This window comes from Myotis yumanensis, unplaced genomic scaffold, assembly GCF_028538775.1.
Source record: "Myotis yumanensis isolate MYYU_CA2020_CCGP unplaced genomic scaffold, mMyoYum1.0.hap1 SCAF_4, whole genome shotgun sequence".
NCBI classification, from domain to species: domain Eukaryota; kingdom Metazoa; phylum Chordata; class Mammalia; order Chiroptera; family Vespertilionidae; genus Myotis; species Myotis yumanensis.
Genome location: NW_027223755.1, coordinates 86,954,303 through 86,976,435, shown reverse-complemented (window position 1 = coordinate 86,976,435; position 22,133 = coordinate 86,954,303). Strand labels below are relative to the sequence as shown.

At 38.8% G+C, this 22,133-nt stretch overlaps 1 protein-coding gene across 1 annotated transcript in view; it reads left to right on the top strand.

The window, feature by feature from the left end:
* TPST1 (tyrosylprotein sulfotransferase 1) overlaps window positions 1-22,133 on the top strand; it is a 90,755-nt gene that overhangs the window by 29,887 nt on the left and 38,735 nt on the right. Inside the window, exon 2 of the mRNA XM_070412858.1 lies at window positions 44-989. Coding sequence (XP_070268959.1) covers window positions 145-989 — 845 coding nt within the window. The 5' untranslated portion in view covers window positions 44-144. The remainder of the gene's footprint in view (window positions 1-43; window positions 990-22,133) is intronic.

Sequence of the window (22,133 nt, the reverse complement as noted above, 5' to 3'; positions counted from 1 at the left end):
TATAAACAATCTTAATAATATAACTGTTTCCTTTTCCTATTAGATGTTGACCATCTTTCTGAAAAAGAATCTCCATGGCCTGAACATTTTCTGGAAATAATTTTGAGCAAAATATCTGTTTAATAGAAAGATAACCACATCAAGATGGTTGGAAAACTGAAGCAGAACTTACTATTGGCATGTCTGGTGATTAGTTCTGTGACTGTGTTTTACTTGGGCCAACACGCCATGGAATGCCATCACCGAATAGAGGAACGTAGTCAGCCTCTTAAATTGGAAAGCACAAAGACGACTGTGCGAACTGGCCTGGACATCAAAGCCAACAAAACCTTTGCCTATCACAAAGATATGCCTTTGATTTTTATTGGAGGTGTGCCTCGGAGTGGAACTACACTCATGAGGGCCATGTTAGATGCACATCCTGATATTCGCTGTGGAGAGGAAACCAGGGTCATTCCCCGAATCCTGGCCCTGAAGCAGATGTGGTCACGGTCGAGTAAAGAGAAAATACGCTTGGATGAGGCTGGTGTCACCGATGAAGTGCTGGATTCTGCCATGCAAGCCTTCTTGCTAGAAATCATTGTTAAGCACGGGGAGCCAGCTCCTTATTTATGTAATAAAGATCCTTTTGCCCTGAAGTCCTTAACTTACCTTGCTAGATTATTTCCCAATGCCAAATTTCTCCTGATGGTCCGAGATGGCCGGGCATCAGTACATTCAATGATTTCTCGAAAAGTTACTATAGCTGGGTTTGACCTGAACAGCTATAGGGACTGTTTGACCAAGTGGAATCGTGCCATAGAAACCATGTATAACCAGTGTATGGAGGTTGGCTATAAAAAATGCATGTTAGTTCACTATGAACAACTGGTCTTACATCCTGAACGGTGGATGCGAACACTCTTAAAGTTCCTCCATGTTCCGTGGAACCACTCAGTATTACACCATGAAGAGATGATTGGGAAAGCTGGGGGAGTATCTCTGTCAAAGTAAGTAGATGTTATGTTTTTATTTTGACCCTATATTCAGCTAATAGAGATGTATTTGTGTATGTGTATATACTAGAGGCTCAGTGCACAAAATTCGTGCATGGGTAGGGTCCCTAGGCCTGGCTGGCAATCAGGGTCGATCAAGTTCCCCACCTCCTGGCCTCCCCTCCTTTTCCTTCCCTCGCTCCCTCAGCACCCTGCCGCCACTGGTCGCCCACCATGTTCCGCACCACACCCTGGTGGTCAGCACACATCATAGCGAGTGATCGAACTCCTGGTCTCCCAGTTGAACCTCTGAGGGGAAAATTTGCATACTAGGCTTGTAAAAACAAACAGTGTACTTCCCTTGTGTAACTTGCTTGCCCTGACAGAGAAATATCTTTTTTTTTTAATATATATATATTTTATTGATTTTTTACAGAGAGGAAGGGAGAGGGATAGAGAGTTAGAAACATCAATGAGAGAGAAACATCGATCAGCTGCCTCCTGCACACCCCCTACTGGGGATGTGCCCGCAACCAAGGTACATGCCCTTGACCGGAATCGAACCTGGGACCCTTCAGTCCACAGGCCAATGCTCTATTCACTGAGCCAAACCGGTCAGGGCCAGAGGAATATCTTGATTTGTTTTCAATGTTTATAGAACTTGTATAGTCAATATTGATTCTTCATGTAGATAATTTGAAAGGAACAGCTGCCTTTCTGCAGATAGTTCTAGTTATTGATTACAAATTATTAGGTATCGTCACTCTAGTGGCTATAGTTTATTTTTATTGATTCAGATAAATTACAGCTCTAGCTACTGTTATCACAGTTTATTGTCTCCTCCCCACCCCAGATATAGACTATAACTAATTTCTAATCACCTGTAATCTTAGGTAAGCCTTTCACTTTGTGTGCTTGTATGTTGACCCAGAGATTCTGATGCTAGTTCCTTCTGTTAATATAAAATAAGCCTATTAGACTCCCCAGTCTTTCCAAATAGGGATTAAAGAGATATGCTCAAGTTATATGTGGTGGAAATCAGGAAAATATAATTTTGCATATAGGTTTACTATGTTTAAGTCAAACGTGAAGACTAAGGAAATTCATAGACATTTTGAATGAATGGATTTCAGTAGGGAAAGAGACCTTAGCATTTAGTGTATGGAATAAACACCCAGTGAGGTCCTATGCTTTGTCAAGAGTCAAAAATGGCAGAACCACGAGTAGAACTTCCAATGCTTATTCCCAAGACTTTTGCCACCATAAGAGTTTGTAAAAATTAAGGTATAACAGATAATAAATATGTAAATATTCAGTGTACAATTTGATGAATGTTTACATCTGTATACATTTGTATAATCAACATCCATATCAACATATAGAAAATTACTAGCATCTAGCGGTGATATGAGGTTGTATGCGAAGTTCAAAAACAATTATTCTTGCTTGTTTTTGAACTTCATATAAATGCAATTGTAACTATTATTTTGTGCCTGGCTTCTTTTATTTAACATGAGATTCACCCATAATATAGTAGACTAGAGGTCCAGTGCACAAAATTTGTGCACAGGTAGGGTCCCTAGCAGATGCTGGCTGCAGGCCGGAGCCTTCCTTTGTTCTGTGCCTCCCCCTGATGGTCAGCACACGTCATAGCGAACGATCGAATTCCCAGTTGGTCGAACTCCCAAGGGGGCACTTTGTATATTAGGCTTTTATATATATACTAGTAGCCCTGTGCACGAATCCATGCACCAATAGCTTTCTGTGGGGCCTGGCCACTCTGCGCCCGCTGCCCAGAGGCTCTTCGCAGCCCAGAGGCCCTCCGTGGCCAGGGTGGAACGCTTGCCTCATCGCTGCGGTTACAAAGCAAGCATTCCACCAGGCTGCTCACGCTGCCCGCTCTCAGTGGCTGCCCCCCCAGGACTGGGGGACTCCAGCGGGGCTGAGAGGCCTGGGCGCCGCCATATTTGCGACGGAGTGATGGTTAATTTGCATATTACCCTTTTATTAGATAGGATAGACCAGTGGTTCTCAACCTTCCTAATGCCGCGACCCTTTATTTTATTTTTTTAAAATCTATTTTATTGATTTTTTACAGAGAGGAAGGGAGAGAGAAATAGAGAGTTAGAAACATCGATGAGAGAGAAACATTGATCAGCTGCCTCCTGCACATCTTCCACTGGGGATGTGCCCGCAACCCAGGTACATGCCCTTGACCGGAATCGAACCTGGGACCCTTCAGTCCGCAGGCCGATGCTCTATCCACTGAGCCAAACCGGTTTTGGCACCACGACCCTTTAATACAGTTCCTCATGTTGTGGTGACCCCCAACCGTAAAATTATTTTTGTTGCTACTTCATAACTGTAATTTTGCTACTGTTATGAATTGTAATGTAAATATCTGATATGCAGGATGTATTTTCATTGTTACAAATTGAACATAATGAAAGCATAGTGATTAATCACAAAAAAAATTATGTAATTATATATGTGTTTTTCGATGGTCTTAGGTGACCCCTGTGAAAGGGTCGTTTGACCCCCAAAGGGTTCATGACCCACAGGTTGAGAACTGCTGGGATAGATAGTAGTAGTTCATTCTTCCAAATTAATAGAGAGTAGAAAAAGAAAAAAAAACATAAGACATTTTAAAATGTGTTTTTGCCTTTATCTTTCAAAAAATATTTGTGTAGCCAGTTTGGCTCAGTGGGTAGAATTTCGGCCTGTGGACTGAAGGGTCCTGGGTTCGATTCCAGTCAAGGGCACATGCCCAGGTTATGGGCTTAGAACCAAGTAGGGGGCATGCAGGAGTCAGCCGATTGATAATTTTCTCTCATCATTCCTCTCTGAAATCAATGAAAATATATTTTTTTAAAGAAAATGAATGTTTGTCTAGAAAGGCAGGGGGAGTACAGTATAAGGAAAATACTTTATGCAGTAGATGTATTGCATTAGAATTCTCCCAGTGATTGAATATGGAAGAGGATCTTGCTGATTTGTGAATGGTATCTACTGCTGAGATCTGCTTCTCAAATATTTTGAGTAAGAAATAGAAGTAAGTGTTAGGGCCATCCACCACCATGTTCAACTTTCAGTAAGCTACTTACATTGCTCTCTTTTCATATGAATTGTGGAATTTTTGTGGAATTTCAGCTATTTCCATCTGGGAATACTCAAGAAGTTTCTAGAATGTACAGTTATTTCTACTATTAAACTCATTAAGGTACTATAAAATTACCTGGAACAAATAAAAATCAGTAACAATAACAAAAAAGCCCACCAAGGTATACTCAAGGATGAGAGAAAGGATTAGCCAACAAATTTACGAGGTCAAAGAACAAAGCTAGAAAAACAAAACAATTCTATATAATAAAAGGGTGATATGCAAATAGACCAAACGGGGGACAACCAGTTGCTATGAGCGTACTGACTACCAGGGGGCAGACGTACAACACAGGAGCTGCCCCCTGGTGGTCAGTGCATTCCCACAGGGTGAGTGCTGCTCAGCCAGAAGCCAGGCTGATGGCTGGCGAGCGAAGCAGCCCGCCTCCCCAGCAGTGCTAAGGATGTTCAAGGATGTCCAACTGTGGCTTAGGTCCGCTCCTGGGACTTCCGGACTGTGAAATGGAGCAGGCCGGGCTAAGGGAGGCCCCCCCCCCCCCCCCGCCCCCCACAAGTGCACAAATGTCGTGTAGCCGGGCCTCTAGTGTAATGATAATGCTTAAACAGAACAAGTACATGAATCACAACTATAATTCAGAGAGAAGTGTGTCCACTCAGAACAAAAAGGAATATATAACTCTTAAGCACAAATAGGTTAGAATGACAAATATAATAGCAGGGTAAAAACAAGAGAATAAGAACTTGATAACTGACAACTCTGAAGCTTCTAATAAGAAAAAACAACTAGAAATCAGATCCATAGCAAGGGAAGATTAAATAAGTAAGTGAAAACAATACAAAGAAGTTTTTAAAAATGGAGATTTTTTTTAAAACATTTTATTTTTTTATATTTTATTGATTTTTTACAGGGAGGAAGGGAGAGGGATAGAAAGTTAGAAACAGCGATGAGAGAGAAACATCGATCAGCTGCCTCCTGCACACTCCCTACTGGGGATGTGCCTGCAACCAAGGTACATGCCCTTGACTGGAATCAAACCTGGGACCCTTGAGTCTGCAGGCTGATGCTCTATCCACTGAGCCAAACCGGTTAGAGCAAAAATGGAGATATTTTTGAGGACGTACAAAGAATAGAGATTTAAGAATAACAAGAATATTATGAGCAAATTAAGACAAAGACAGGCTATATTCCTATAAATTATGATCACTTCTACAGCATGTAAAATTAATAGCATGCAAATTGGGATTACCTGAGCTCGACTAGCTCAGATTAAAATATCCCAGAAGAATTTTATAAATATTACATTTTTTCCATTAAATTATCAGAGAACAAGCCTATTTACTTTGGATTACTTATCCTTTGTGAAGGGAGTAAATCTATCTTTATAAAACTAGTTGTTAATCAAATACCATCTAAGAGGAATGCCTTTGGAGTTGTGGAAATCACTGTGCTTCTTTTGCAAATCAAAGTAAGAAGCTGAGAACTCAGCTGGAGAAGGGTGATTGAATAAACAGGGACTATAATTGACAACAGGTTGCAAAAGGAAAACAGCAGAGAAAAAATATATATTTAAGAATATGTCAGTGAAGAGTGAGAAGTAGAATAAGAACGTAAATTAATAAAGCACAATTTGTACTTTTATTGAAGAATATGGCAATTGATGACAAAAAGTAGAAGTTGGGTATTGGATTACTTATTAATTTAGCTTAGGTGTCTTTGCAAAAAATAGAGATCCAAAATAACAGTGGTTTTAAACAAAATAGTGGCTAATTATAAAAGAAGACATACCAAGGCTGCTTCAGCCTTTGGCTCCGTCATCCTAATGGTCCAAGTTGGAGCTCGAGTCATATCATCTATGCCTTAAACAGCAGGGTTGGAGTAGAGTGGGCAAATAAGAAGGGGCATTTAGTACTTAGGATATTTCCTAGTAGCTTGCAGGTAGCTCTTCTTGCATTCCATTGGCCATAACTAAGTTTTATGACCATATAAGGGGAAATGTAGTCTTTATTCCAAGTGATCGTGCTCCCAACTGAGAGTTGGTGTTCTTTTAACTAAGAGGAATAGATTGGTTATTAGGGTAGGCAGATAGCAGTCTCTGCTACTCTACTGAGTACTTACTATGTGCTAGGAGCAATGTTAAGGTGCCTGGTTGAAAGTTACATGTGATCTAATGGAAGAAGCAGATTCATATGTAGTCATACACCACATAACGACATTTTGGTCATTGATGGACTGCATTTATGACAGTGGTCCCATAAAATTGTAATGGAGCTGAAAAGTTCCTATTGCCTCCTAATGTCATTGTTGTGCTTGTGTTTTAAGTTAAGTATTATCACAAAGGAGTCGAAAGTAAAAAAAAAAATTAAAAAGTTTATAAAGTAAAAATGTTACAGCTAAGGTTAATTTCTTAATGAAGAAAGAAAAATACTTTAAAAAATAAATTTAGTATAACCTAAGCGTACAGTGTTTATAAAGTGTACAGTAATGTCCTGGGCCTTCACATTCACTCATCACCCATTCACTGATTCACCCAGAGTAACTTCCAGTCCTGCAAGCTCCATTCATGGTCAGTGCCCTGTATAGTTGTACCATTTTTAAAAATGTTTTATACCATAGTTTTACTGTTCCTTTTCTATGTTTAGACATGTTTAGATACATAAATACTCACCATTGTGTCACAGATACAGTATTTAGCACAGTAACATGCTGTATAGGTTTGTAGCCTAGGAGCAATATGATATACCATAATCCTAGGTATGTGGTAGTCCATCTAGGTTTATGGAAGTACACTCTATAATATTTGCACAATGACAAAATTTCCTAACAACTTATCCCTGTCATTAAGTGACACATGACTGTAAAACACAACACTAAGTACTATGGGAATCCAAGAAGACATACCTAATTCAGTCTGGTTTATTCAGGAAGGCTTTCCTGAACAATGTGGTCTCAAACTGAGAAATAAAGTAGCATTTATCAACCTTGGCACTGTTGACATTTGGGGCAGTAATTCTTTGTTGTGGGGGCCGTCTTGTACATTATGGGATGTTTAGCACATCCCTGGCCTAACTCAACAGATGCTAGTAACAGCTCCCACTCCCAAGTGTGACAACCAAAAATGTTTCTAGACATTGCCAAATGCCCTCAGGGGGTCGGGGGATATTCTCCCTCCCCATTCCTATTGAGAACCATTGACCTAAAGGAAGAATAGTTTAAACAGCCATGGGCAAACTACGGCCGCCGGAGGGATCTGGCCCATTTGCAATGAATAAAACTAAAAAAAAAAAAAGACCGTACCCTTTTATGTAATGATGTTTACTTTGAATTTATATTAGTTCACACAAACACTCCATCCATGCTTTTGTTCCGGCCCTCCGGTCCAGTTTAAGAACCCATTGCGGCCCTCGAGTCAAAAAGTTTGCCCACCCCTGGAACTTTAACAGATAAAAGAGAACATTTCAGTTTTGATCAACAGGATATTGTGCTCCTTGGGTTACCCATGGTTGGAGTGCAGTAGTTCTTTCTTGAATGTCCAGAATGTCTTTCTCTTCTTCATCTAATGAGCCATCAAGAAATATTACTCCTGGGAGTAGCCTGTGTCTTGGTCTAGTCCTACAACTGTGCAAAGAGAAGGGGTGAGATGGAGGACTTCTTGTGGTGTGACTCCTGGCCCAACCTAGGGGCGCAAAAAGACCTAGGGAACAATACCTGACCTGGGAACCCTATCCTCCCAATATGTAGTGGAATTCACCCAAGCTTAGTCCCACCTGGGCTCCTAATGTGGCATTTGTTTCTCATAGCTTAATCTATTTTTTAAACATTAAATAAAATAAAACCTGGCAGTAATCATTTGGAAGTTACAATATGGACAAATTTACAAAGATGAGAACATCGTGGTATTTATGAGGATCTATAGGCAGTTTGGTGTTGCTAGAGAATTTATTTTCAGTCAGGAAGTAGTGGGAAATAAGACCTGAGAGAGTTGATGGGGACCAGGCTTTGAAAGACCTTATATTTTATGCTAAAGACCTTGAATTTTATCCTGTAGACTGGTTGCTTCATACTTCTCTTATTAGTGGGACACTTTTTTCAAATGAAATTTCATAAGAAATCTTGGTATTAAAAATGCTTAGACTTGAGGTGGCTCTGGTTGAGGCAACTTAATTTTGCTTGGATCTAACAAAACTGAAGTGAAACTCATGGAATTATAAAACTTCTATTTTGTTTTCAAAAGAAAAAAACCGATTATAATATCCTCTTAAAATTTATAGAAATAATAAAAATGTTAAGAGGTTGGGATTATAATGGTTTTTTAAAAGACATGTAGTTTTAATAGGCATATGTTTGACCTTTTAGTGTGTAAAATGTTAACCTAAAAAGCGAAGTGAAAGGTAACAAGGCTTGCAGTCTAGGGGCACAGATCAAGGCAGAAACCCAAATTGTGTCCCAATTTCAGGGTTAAGGCAATGAGTTTCTATGAGAAAAAGGAAGGGAAATAGTTACACAAATGGAAGAAAGAAATTTCCTTTGGTGCTGTCAATTAAGAGTAATTCTAGGAATTACTCTTCATGAATCTCAGTTCTACCCTCTAGCTCTTAAGTGATCCTTTTTTTGTTATGAAAGTGTCACCGACCCCTGTGGGTCACAGACCCCAAATCGTGGTTATTCTACCTAGTGTAGCTCACACCAATAGGATGAGACTGCATTCTGTAAAACAGGTCAGAAGCACTAATCTTTGGCCAAGGAATGGAGAAGGATGAGCTCACGCTATAAAAATCCCTTCTGCCCTATTCTGAGGAATTAGGAAAGTCTTAAAGGGTGTGTGTGTGTGTGTGTGTGTGGTGGGGGTGGGGGGGGGGGTTGGTGAAGGGGGGGAGGCAGGCAGGTTTAGGGGTGGAATGTGTGGTTTCCAAGGGAGCATGCACTGTTCTCAGACATGCTTAGAACATGCCTAGCCATACATTGCTTGTCTTATTTTAATTTTAAATCTCTACTCTTGGGCATGTTTTTTAGTATGCTAATGAAGAAAAGTTTTTCAAAAGGATGCTTGGGAGGGGGTTTCAGATGCCATTTTGGATCTTTCTGGTGCAAACCAGTTTCTTAGTTATGGTTCTTGATTCCTTCCAGCAGGTTTAGCTATCCCTGGAATTTCTACCTGCTTTTGTCATGGGTTATTTTGGAGAGAATACAAGGAAGTCAGTGGAAGTTTAAAGATGAACTAATGATGTGGTGGCACAACCCAGTGACAAGTACATCTACATTTTATACTATTTCTTTCTCTTTCAGTCCAAGATGACAGTGTTGCCGATGATAAACTTTTCTCAAAAACTGTGTAGGTTCTCTAAATCTCATTGGGATTCATTGGAATGGATAATAGTTTATACCCACAAATCTCTTTGAAATAAACTCTTTCTTACTTTGGGCTTCTGCTGAGTTGGCCAAAGGATAATGTGCTTAAACTTCCTAGAGGCCTTCTGGTGCAATTGAGAAGACCTGGGAGGCATACCCTTAATTTGTTTAAAGGATTCTTTGTATGACTGAATTATTGGGAGCCATTTTAGAAGCAGTCTACCACAAAGATTAACTTTTATCTAATTGAAGTAGTCATATGATTTTTTTTCTCCCTTAGGCTACTAATACATTAATAGTTACATTAATAGATGATTTCAGCCCTAACCGGTTTGGCTCAGTGGATAGAGTGTCGGCCTGAGGACTGAAGGGTCCCAGGTTCGATTCCAGTCAAGGGCATGTACCTTGGTTGCAGGCACATCCCCAGGAGGGGGTGTGCAAGAGGCAGCTGATCGATGTTTCTCTCTAATCGATGTTTCTAACTCTCTATCCTTCTCCCTTCCTCTCTGTAAAAAATCAATAAAATATATTTTAAAAAATAGATTATTTTAGGGTCCACAAAATTATAGTAATAACAAGAGTATGGTACTTGCATAAAACAGACACACAGACCATGGGACAGAATAGAGAGCCCATAAATATCTTTATGCATATACAGTCAACTAATCTTTGACAGTAAGTATATACAATGGAAAAAGGATAGTCTCTTGAATAAATGGTGCTGGGAAACCTGGATATCCATATACAAAAGAATGAAATTGAACCCTAATCTTACACTATACACAAAAACCTGAAGTGAATTAAACTTAACCATAAGACCTGAAACCATAAAACTCATAGAAGAATACATAGGGGAAAACTTCTTGACATTGGTCTTGGCAATGATTTTTATATATGACACCAGAAGCACAGGCAGTAAAAGCAAAAATAGCCATAGTGGACTACATAAGACTAAAAGCTTGTTCATAGGCCTTGCTGGTGTGGCTCAGTGGTTGAGTGTCAACCTTTGAACCAGCAGTTCATGGTTCGATTCCCATTCAGGACACATGCCCCTGTTTCGGGCTTGATCCCCAATAGGGGTCATGCAGGAAGCAGCCGATCAATAATTCTCGATCAATAAAGACAGATGCTTCTGTCTTTCCCTCTTCCTTCCTCTCTGAAATCAATAAAAATATATTTATAAGCTTGTGCATAGCATAGGAAATAATCAACAAAATGAAAAGGCACCCTACAAAGTGGGAAAAATCATTTGCAAACCGTGTGTGTAATAAGTGGTTAAGACCCAGGCTATATAAGGAACTCATACAATTATAGAGCAAAAAACCCAAGTAACCCAGTTAAAATGGCAATGGATTTGAATAGACATTTTTCCAAAGAAAACTTATAAATGCCCAACAGGTATATGAAAATGTGCTCAACATCACTAATCAGGGGAATGCAAATCAGAAGTCAGTGAGATAAAATCTCATACCAGTTAAGATAAAAAAGACCAGAGATAAAAGTGTTGAGAATGTGAAGAAAAGGGAACCTTTGTACACTGCTGATGGGAATGTAAATTGGTATAGCCATTATCTAAAATAGTATGGAATTTTTCCTCAAAAAATTAAAAATAGAGTTATATAATTCAGCAATCCCATTCTGGGTATATATTTAAAGGAAATTAAATCAGTCTTTCAAAGAGATCTGTTCTCCCATATTCACTGAAGCTTTATTCACAATAGCCAAAATGTAGAAACAACCTAAGCATTGTTGACAGATGAATGGATACGGAAGATGTGGTATATATGCACAATGGGATATTATTCAGCCTTAAAAAGGAGGAAATCCTGTCATTTGTGAAAACAATGTATGAACCTGGAATACATTGTTAAGTGAAGGGAGCTAGACAAAGACAAATAAAATTATTTCATGATCCCACATGTACATGGAATCTTAAAAAGTCAAATAAACAGAAGTAGAAAGTAGAATGGTGCTTACCAGGGCCAGGGAGTTGGGGGATATGATGTCTCAATGGTATCATAGATTATGTACAACTTTTCTTCATCCCTGTTCCTCAGATTGAATAATAAATGAAATTTTCTACCCTTTGACCAACATCTCCCCAGTAAATGGTAGTCAAAGGGCAGAAAGCTTTCATTATGTAAAATGGATAAGTTCTTGAGATCTAATGTACAACATGGTGATTGTAGTTAATAATACTTCACATTTGCTAAAGAGTAGATCTTCAGTGTTCTCACCACATACAAAAAAAAGGGGGATGTAAATGTTTGTTAGCCTTACTGTAGTTATCATTTCACAATGTTCTGTATATTTAAACACATTGTATACCTTAAATATATACATTTTTTAAAAATAAAAAATAAAGCAAAGTATGAGAACAATGTCCTACCAATAGAGAATATCAATATCAAGATAGAACTATAATAACAAACTAGATGGAAATTCTGGAGTTGAAAAGTACAACAACTGAAATGAAAAATTCATTAGGTCCAAGAGGAGATTTGAACTGGAAGAAGAAAGAAAGGAAACAGATATAGATAGGTCAATTGCTATTATCCAATCTGAGGAACAGGGTGGAAAAAGCGTACAGAACTTCTGAGATGTGTGGGACTTCATCAAGTATACTAATCTATAATAATAAAAGAGTAATATGCTAATTAGACCAGACGTCCTTCCGGACGAAGAAGGGGCTGTGAGGGAAGCCTGGGTCCTGGGTGCCTGCTGGCGGCCAGAGGGAAGCCCGGGTGCCAGAGGGAAGCCGGTGCTGGCAGCTTGGGGGAAGGAAGGCCTACTCTTTTTTTTTTTAATTAAATCTTTATTGTTCAGATTATTACAGTTGTTCCTCTTTTTCCCTCCATAGCTCCCCTCCACCCAGTTCCCACCCCACCCTCCGCCCTCACCCCCCTCCACTGTCCTCATCCATAGGTGCACAATTTTTGTTCAGTCTCTACCCGTATCCCCCACATCCCTTTCCCCCCCAAGAATAGTCAGTCCACTCCCTTTCTATGCCCCTGATTCTATTATAATCACCAGTTTATTCTGTTCATCAGATTATTTATTCACTTGATTTTTAGATTCACTTGTTGATAGATGTGTATTTGTTGTTCATAATTTGTATCTTTACCTTTTTCTTCTTCTTCCTCTTCTTAAAGGATACCTTTCAGCATTTCATATAATACTGGTTTAGTGGTGATGAACCCCTTTAGCTTTTCCTTATCTGTGAAGCTCTTTATCTGACCTTCAATTCTGAATGATAGCTTTGCTGGATAAAGTACTCTTGGTTGTAGGTTCTTGCTATTCATCACTTTGAATATTTCTTGCCACTCCCTTCTGGCCTGCAAAGTTTCTGTTGAGAAATCAGCTGACAGTCGTATGGGTACTCCCTTGTAGGTAACTGACTGTCTTTCTCTTGCTGCTTTTAAGACTCTCTCTTTGTCTTTTGCTCTTGGCATTTTAATTATGATGTGTCTTGGTGTGGTCCTCTTTGGATTCCTTTTGTTTGGGGTTCTGTGCGCTTCCTGTACTTGGAAGTCTATTTCTTTCACCAGGTAGGGGAAGTTTTCTGTCATTATTTCTTCCAATAGGTTTTCAATATCTTGCTCTCTCTCTTCTTCTGGCACCCCTATAATTCGGATGTTGGTACGCTTGAAGCTGTCCCAGAGGCTCCTTACACTCTCTTCGTATTTTTGGATTCTTTTTTCATTTTGCTTTTCCGGTTGGGTGTTTTTTGCTTCTTCGTATTTCACATCTTTAACTTGCGATCCTCTAGTCTGCTGTTGGGAGTCTGTATAATATTCTTTATTTCAGTCAGTGTATGCTTAATTTCTAGTTGGTCCTTTATCACAACCTCGAGGGTCTCACTAGATTTCTTGAGGGTCTCATTAAGTTTATCGGCGGTTTCTAGAAAATTCTTGAAAAACTTTAAAAGTGTGGTTTTGAACTCTATATCCAGTATTTTGCTTTCCTCCATTTCTGTCATTTGTGTCCTGTTTCTTTGTCTCCACATTTTTTTATGCTTCACTGTGTCGATAGAGTGGCTTTCTCTGCTAGGTGTCCTATAGGTCCCTGTGGCTCAGCCTCCCCAATTACCTGCAGTGGACACTCTTGGTGCACCCCCTTGTGGGTTTTGTGCACAGTCTAGTTGTAGTTAAGCCTTGATTGTTGTAGGTAACACTGGGAGGGATTGACCTCCAGGCCAATTGGCTGTGAGAATCAGCTGTGTCTGCAGTGGGAGAACTTCTGTGCTGGAGACACCTCTCCGGGGCAAGACTTGCTTCAATGGGGCTTTGGTGCTCACTGAGTCTGCCCCCTGAGTGTGTCCTTTATGGATCCAAGGAGCTGCAATCTGGATGGTCCCACTCTGACCACGGGGCACACTGGCTCCTGGATCTCTAAGGAGGTGCTAATCTAGTCTCTACCTGAGGCTATCCAGCAGGAGCCAGCTGTGACACAATGCAAGTTGCCCTGGGGCCTTGGGCCAGCTGCAGTTTGTTAGGAAATTATCAAATTGCAAAGGGCCAGGCCTTTCATATGCAAAAGCCTCCGTGCAGGGTTTGGGCGGGGCGGGGTCCCAGGGGATCAATAGGGCGGAGTGAGCAGTTATGGCTGCTCTCAGTCCTGCCCTCAGAGGCCCTGCTTCTCAGTGTACCGGCAGTCGCTGCAAGCACCCCGAGAGAAAGCTGCCCTTGAGTTCCGACTGATGCCAGACAGTCCAGTTTCTCCCGTATGAGTCTGGGTCCCCAGAGACTCGCCGGAACTGGAGCTCAGAGCTTGAGACTCCCTCCCGATTGAAAAAGACAACCGTGTCCTCAGCCGCCAGCCCTCTCCGCATGCGCCTCTGTACCTAGGAAGGCCTACTCTTGCATGAATTTTGTGAATGGGAATCTAGTATACACATAATGGGAATTCTACAAGGAGAGGAGGAGATATTGAATGGGACAGAAGGACTATTTGAAGAAATAATGGTTAAGCCCTAGCCAGTTTCCCTCAGTGGTTAGAGCATTGGCCTGCGGACCAAAGGGGTTCCCAGTCAAGGGCACGTACCTCAATTGTAGGCTCCTCCCCAGCCTGGGCCCTGGTCTGGGCTCATGCAGGACGCAACCAATTGATGTGTCTCTCTCACATCAATGTTTTTCTCTCTCCCTAAAAATCAGTGGGAAAATATCCTCAGGGGAGGATTAACAACAACCAAAAAATAAATAAATAAATAAATAAATAAATAAAGCAAGCAAACCCACCTTTTAAAAAAAAGAAATTAAAACCCTAGTTTTAATGAAAAACATATTGACATATTTCAGAAGTTCAGTGAACTTCAAGTATGATAAAACCAAAGAGATCCACATCTAGACACATCATGATCAAACTGTAGAAAGATGACGAAGCTTTAAAGCAGTAAGAGAAAAGCAATAAGTGACATTCAAGGGACCTTCAGTAAGAGTAACAGCTGCCTTTTCATTGGAAACCATGGATTCTGGAAGGCTGCAGGATGACATATTCACAGTGCTAATAGGGAAAAAACTCAACTAAGGATTCTATATCTGCCAAAACTATCCTTCAGAAATAAAAGAAAATGAGATGATCCTCATAAAAATGGAGAGAATTCAACAGCAGCCTCCAACAGATGCTAACAGGAGTCCTTCAGGCTGAAGTGGAAGAACACTAGATTCTAATCCATATAAAAATATGTTTTTAATGGGCAAAGTCAGTGATATAGGTTGACTCAGGACCTGCTTAGTTGGTCCCTAGAAAAAGGAGGGCTTCCAAAGATCACTTGCTTTAAGAAGGTAATGATAGAACCACACTTCTCTCTTCTCTACATTTGAGAGGAGTCTTGCCCCTTTCCTTCATTCAGTATATAATTTTTGAATAGGTTAATGGGGTGGGATCTTTTCACCATTCTAATTCTGAGTAAGTAAATAAGTAAATAAATAAAAGAGTAGGCTTGCCTGGCCAGCTTGGCTCAGTGGTCGAGCATCAACCTATAAACCAGGAGGTCATGGTTCGATTCCTGGTCAGGGCACATGCCTGGATTGTGGGCTCAATCCCCAGTAGGGGACATGTAGGAGGCAGCCAATCAATGATTCTCATAATTGATGTTTTAATCTCTCTCTCCCTCTCCCTTCCTCTCTGAAATCAATAAAAATATTTTTTAAAAACACATTATAGTGAGATACCCCTACATTTCCACCAAAATGGTTAATATTGAATGGATGGACAAACAGTGTTGGCAGGGATATAAGCAAGTAGCACTCTTAATGTTGGTGGGAGTGTAAACTAGTATAGCTACTTGGGGAAACTACTTGTTATAGCTACGTGGCAAAAACATATGCCTATCTTATGACCAATCCAATATACTCCTGGGTATGTATATATGCAACAGAAAGAAGTTATACACACGATGAAATTATACCAAAAGACTTATACAAAAAATATTTATAGCGGTACTATTTATAATAGCCAAAAGCAGGAAACAAATCCAAATGCTCACCAACATGGGAATGGATAATGTAGTATATTCATATGATGAGATACTACTCAGCAAAAAAAAGGGGACAAACTACTGATACAACATGGTTGAATCTCACAAATATTATCCTTTGCATAAAAATCCAGACACAAATGAGTATATAATCTAGTTTCCATTTATATGAAGTTCAAAAGTAGGTAAAACTGATCTAGTAGTAGTTAGAATAGTGGTTATCTTTGGGGTACTGACTGGGATGCAACACAAAGGAGCCACTTTGGAGGCTGGAAATGTTCTCTGTCTTCTGGGTGGTGGTTACATGGGTGTAGACATAAAACTTTGAGTTAAATACTTAAAAAAAAGTTGCTGCTCTTGAAGGTCTTCTGTACTCCATATTATGAAAGATAGGTTAAGATCTCAAAGAAATATACACTGAGTAGCCAGATTATTATGACTGGCCAGATTATTATGACCACCGCATCAGTACAGTGAAGTGAAATAGTTATGCAAATAATAATAATAATAATCAAACCTTGAGAGTATTTGCTTAGGAAGTTTTCAGTATTTTTGGAAGTGTCAATGAAGTACTAATGGGGTGGTCATAATAATCTGGCCGGTCATAATAATCTGGCCACTCAGTGTATATCTTTACTAGAGGCCCAGTGCACTAATTCGTGCACAGGTGGGGTCCCTCGGCCTGGCCGGTGATCGGGGCCAGTTGGGATCATGGGAGTTTGGCTGGCCACAGGAGGTTGGCTATGGGAGCGCACTGACCACCAGGGGGCAGCTCCTGAGTTGAATGTCAACTGGTGGTTAGGTTGTTTGGTCACTTAGGCTTTTATATAGATAGATTGCTCTATCAATGTTGTTTAAATCAGAAATAAATAATACTATGCAGTCATTCTGGAAGGAAATTCAGCCAAGTTTCATTATTTGTAACTGCTAAAAGCCTTCAGATATAACATGTTAAAATGATTTACCTTTGAGAAAAAACATAATTAGGTCTGATGATGAATCTGCTGATTACACTATTTGATTTTAGGTAATATTTAAATATTTTGTCACAAATGTTATTTTTGAAGTCCATAATGGACTAAGGGCAATTATTAGCAACATTAAAGCAGCTTGGTTCTGTTATTTCCCACTGGAGGATCAAGGCAGAATGAGCAAGTGAGAGAACTTTTGAAAAATAGAAGTGCCAGTGTTTTTACAACTACTTGTAGGCCATAAAAAACAAATGAAATCTGTTCCTCACAAAGAATGCAAGGGCTGGTCAAACGCCAAGATGTTGCTACACAGAGAAAATAAAACAAGAAGAGACAAAACCACAACAGAGCTGCTTTCATCCCAGAATGTTCAAGGAACTGAAGAATAAGGACTGGGACATGACCAGGGCACAGAGGAGAGGAAGGTTAATCAGGGAGGACAGGGATTTTTTTCTTGACTTTGTACTAGCTATTAATCTAAAGCTAGAAATTCTGGTTTTTATCTGAAGAATTAGAAACAGATTTCTCCAGTTTCTTCACTTACTCAACAAGTATTTATTGAGCTTCTGCTATGTGCTTGGCACCATTGTAGGCACTCGTGATACAGCAGTGAACAAAAGAGACAAAAATTCCTGCCTTCGTGGAACAAATACTAAAGATGGGAGTGGAGCAGGAATGTGCACACACATTATACATGTTGCAGTGAGTTTACATTAAGTAGCTACTTTTCTTGTTTAGCCATACTTTAGCCTTCACTGCCCATACCTTCTGGGACCTCCAGTTTAATGCTGCTAATGAAGCTCCGTTACCCTTTCTAATGAGACCCTTCTCAGTCCTTTAATAATAAATTCTCCTTGCATGTGAATCAAGATTGATCTGTCTTGATAAATGGTAAAGAACGGAATAAGAAATAGGCCCAAATAAAAAAAAAAATTAGGACAATGGTATGGAATCTTACACAAAGGAGTACTAGGATTCTTTTATAAATTTTAAAAAATTAATTGATTACAGAGAGAAACATCAATTTGTTGTTCCACTTAGTTATGCATTCATTGATTGGTTCTTGAATTGGTTCTTGAATGGGGATTGAACCTACAACCTTGATGTATTAGGACGGTGTTCTAATCAACTGAGCTACCCAGCCAGGGCCAAGAATAGTAGGATTCTAAAGTCAATGCAGTTAAAAGCTGAAATTAATAAAATAGGTAAAAATAGTAGAAAGGATAAATAAAAACCAAAGTTGATGATTTAAGATGATCAATAAAAAGGTAATACATATCACATATATAATAGTGTTAGTCACAGATAGAAATTAAAATAATTCTATGATAATACTGCATGAAAGTACATTTGTAATAAATTGAAAGCCTAGAGACAATCGCTGATTTTTCAAGGTAGATGGCAAACTTACATAGGTTTATTAGCATCAGAGATTGAAAAGGTAATTAAGAGAGTCCATTTAAAAAAATCATAGATGATTAACAATTGAATTGTTTCTAACCTTTAGAGAACAGCTGAGTCCAATGCTGTTTAAACTATTTTAGGTCATAGAAAAAGATGGAAAACTCCCCAGTTCATCTTATGAAACCGTGACTTAATGATAGAACCCTGTAGAAATTAACAGAAAAGAAAACCTCAGATCAATTTTCTTATGCATACAGATGCTAAAGTCATAAATAAAATATTAGTAAACAGAATTCACCAGTATATCAAAGATTAATACACTATTATGACCCAGAAAAATCTTTTAATATAATTCACTTCATTAGTAAGTTAAAGAGAACCATATGAGCATGTCACTTCAATGCTGAAAAGGCTCTTGGTAAAATTCAGTTGTCATTCATAAATAACTGTTAAGTAAGTAAACTATTTGTTTACTAAACATGTTTTTACTGAGCACCCATTATATGCCAGGTAATGTTCTAAATACTGGGGTGAAAGCAGTTAACAAAGACAAAACAAAATAAACCCTTTCTTCACTGACCTTACATTAGTATTTGGGAGTCATCCATAAAAAAATAAGTTAAATGTCTCATTTATCAGATGGTAATAAGTACTGTAGAGAGAAATAAAGCAGAAAATAGGCAATTGCCAAGAGCGGAGGCATAGGGATAGTAGGGAAGTCCTGTCCTCATTGATAAGGTAGACATTTCTAGCAGAGACCTATGGGAGAGCAAGAGCAGGTGAACAAAACAAAAATTCCTGCCCTCATGGAGCCTACAATCTAGTGGGAAAAGGCAAAAAACAAAAATCACACTAAATAAAAAAAAGCCTATAGTATATTAGGAGGTTTTAAGTGCTATGGAAAAAGAGAAAAATCAGGAGAGTAAAGGGAACCAATTCCCAGGGGATTTTGAGGGACAGGTTGTAATATTAAGTAGAGTGGTCAGGATATTCCTCATGGAGAAGCTGAGATCTGAGGAAGGTCTTGAAGAAGGTGAGAGTATTAGCCACATGGACATGGGAGTTTGTGGAATTCAGGTTATGTTGTGTAGCACCTTGAAGACCATTGTAAGGACAATTTAGAAATAGTTTAATGATTTTTAATAAGTCAAACACCCTTGTAACTATTAGCTATGTCAAGAAATCAAACTTTGCCAGTCAATCTGGAAGCCTTTCCATGTATGCTCTCTCAGACTGTATCGCCTATCCACTATTCTGGCACTGTCAGGATCACTTCCTTATATTTCTTTATAGTTTTATCACCCAGTTGTGTATACCTATATACTATAGTCTTACCTATTAAAAATAATTTGATGTCTTGAATTTCTTTTAATCAATTTTTTTCTTTATCATGTTCTTTTTGTTGTTGTTAATCCTCACCCGAGGACATTTTCCCATTGATTTTTAGAGAGAGTGGAAGGGAGGGGGAGAGACACAGAGAGAAACATCAATGTGAGAGAGATACATTGAGTGATTGCCTCCCACACTCACCCCGACCGGAGCCAGGAGTAGGGCATGCAACAGAGGTACATGGTCTTGACCAGAACTGAACCCATGACCACCCTTCAGTCACAGGCCGACTCTCTATCCACTGAGCCAAACCAGCCAGGGCTATCAGATTCTTTAGTTTTAGAAGAGTCTGGGTCATTTAGCCTGTAAAGTTATTTACAATCTTAATTTAGCTGATTGCAAAATTTTTGCAATCTAACTGCTGACTGTCCAACGTATTCTTTTGAATTGTGTACTTCATGCAAATTGGCATCTGAATCCAGAGGATTAATCAGACTCAAGATTCGACTTGGCAAGGCTGTGATTTTGGCAGCCATGATTCTTGGTGCCTAGATTCATCAATGTGTTGGATCCTACAACATTTTGATATTCTAATCTGATTTTCCTTTCTATGTATTAGTTGGAAAACTTTTATAAAGTGATACTCCCTGCATCTACTATTTGATACCCAGATTTACTGGATAGGAAAAACGAATGATAAATACTTGATTCTTATTCTTTACTTGGTAGTTTTCAAAATAATGAGTTGGTTCCTTATCATATCTTCCCAAGAGACATGATAAGACTTGTGTTTTTAAAGGCTCTATCTGGCTCACATACTGAGAGTAGACCACAAAGATATCAAGGAAGAAGCGGGGAGACTGTTTAGAAGAACATGGTAGAAATCAAGGCAAGAGATAATACTGGCTTGGACCAGGGGAATGGCAGTGGAGTTCATGGGAAGAGATGCTATTTGGATATATTTTGAGGTATAGTTGATAAGATTTTTGATGGATTGGATGTGGAGTATGAGAAAAAGAGTAGTCAAAAGACAATTTCAGTTTTATTTTGTTTAATCCTGCACATGAAGAATGAAGTTGCTTTCAACTGAGATGTGAAGGGCTACGAAAATAGTAGATTTTGGGGGAAGATCAGGAGTTTAGTTGGACTATGTTGAGCTTCAGACATAGTTATTGGACTTCTGAGTGACTCTAAGAAAATAAAAATAAAAAGGACACATATGTAATACCCTTTGTAATACTTTAAGCAATAAAAAAAAAAGAAAGAAAAGAAAAATCATACTTAACACTACGGTGTCGGGTGAATTTCCCGCCAAAATATAAGATGGCGCGGGCAATTATTTAGGTTTCCCGCGCAAAATCAGAGTTAGTTTAAAATGCCTATATCTTTTGAAGTATGGGTTCGATTGAAATGAAATTTTCGGTTTCTTGTGTAAAAAATGAAAATTTATTCAATCACAGACATTTTTTTATCTATTCAGTACATAAATAATTCGATATATATAAACTAAATACGAAAAACCCAAAAAATACTTATTACCTAAAAATATACACATATTTTTAAAGTTTAAAATAAAATTTTCATAATAAATCAAAACAAATAGAAATTAATAGTTTTTTAGCGTATGATATTTTTCAAAACACGCCCCTTTATGTAGAGGTATATTGCAAAATTTGCACATGTAGCGTGTCTCACTGCGCAATTTATGAACAGAACATACGCGACACCTTCTCAAAATGTTTTTCTTTTTTCCACTTCCGACAATTGCCTGTAACGTATGCTTTCTCATGTCCATCGATAGCCTGCATGGTGGATCAGATGTAGGTGGTTTAGCCCGCATTCCAGAAGTAGACGGTACTGGTTGAAGGTCTGGAACAATGTCCATGTCCTCTGGAATATCATCCGTCAACCAGTGGATAGCTGTTTGTTTCAAAAACATTTTAAAACCCATTTTTCTTTGCCTCACTGATTTGTAAACTGCATAAGAATTAAATAATGCGCAATTTATCATATACATTGCCAACCTTTTTGTCCATTTGACCGTCCTCCGCAATATCGAATAATATGAAAGGTATTGGTCGGCCCGGTCAACACCTTTCATATGTTTATTGTAGTCAATGAGTGCATTCGGTTTGACAATTTTCTTTTTTGATGTTCTGTCAATATTCTGACTGTCTTCCATCTCCGCAGAATGAATCGAAGAAATCAGGTATACAGGCTTTTTTTATTGCCACACTTGTAACAATATATCATTTTTCCTTATAAATTTTGTTTCACCTTTTTTCAAAGAAATTGTTTGAAAATCTTTAGGTATACCTCGATTTTTCCGGATTGTTCCACATATTCTGAATTTGTTTTTCATAAGTGCTTCACAATTTGCGACGCTATTATAATAATTGTCCATATATATATGGTACCACGAATCAGTGTATGGAGACACTACTGTTTGTATCGTTTCCAATAATCGCTTTCCTTCGCCGCAATAAATTTCCATGTTACAGATATATCCT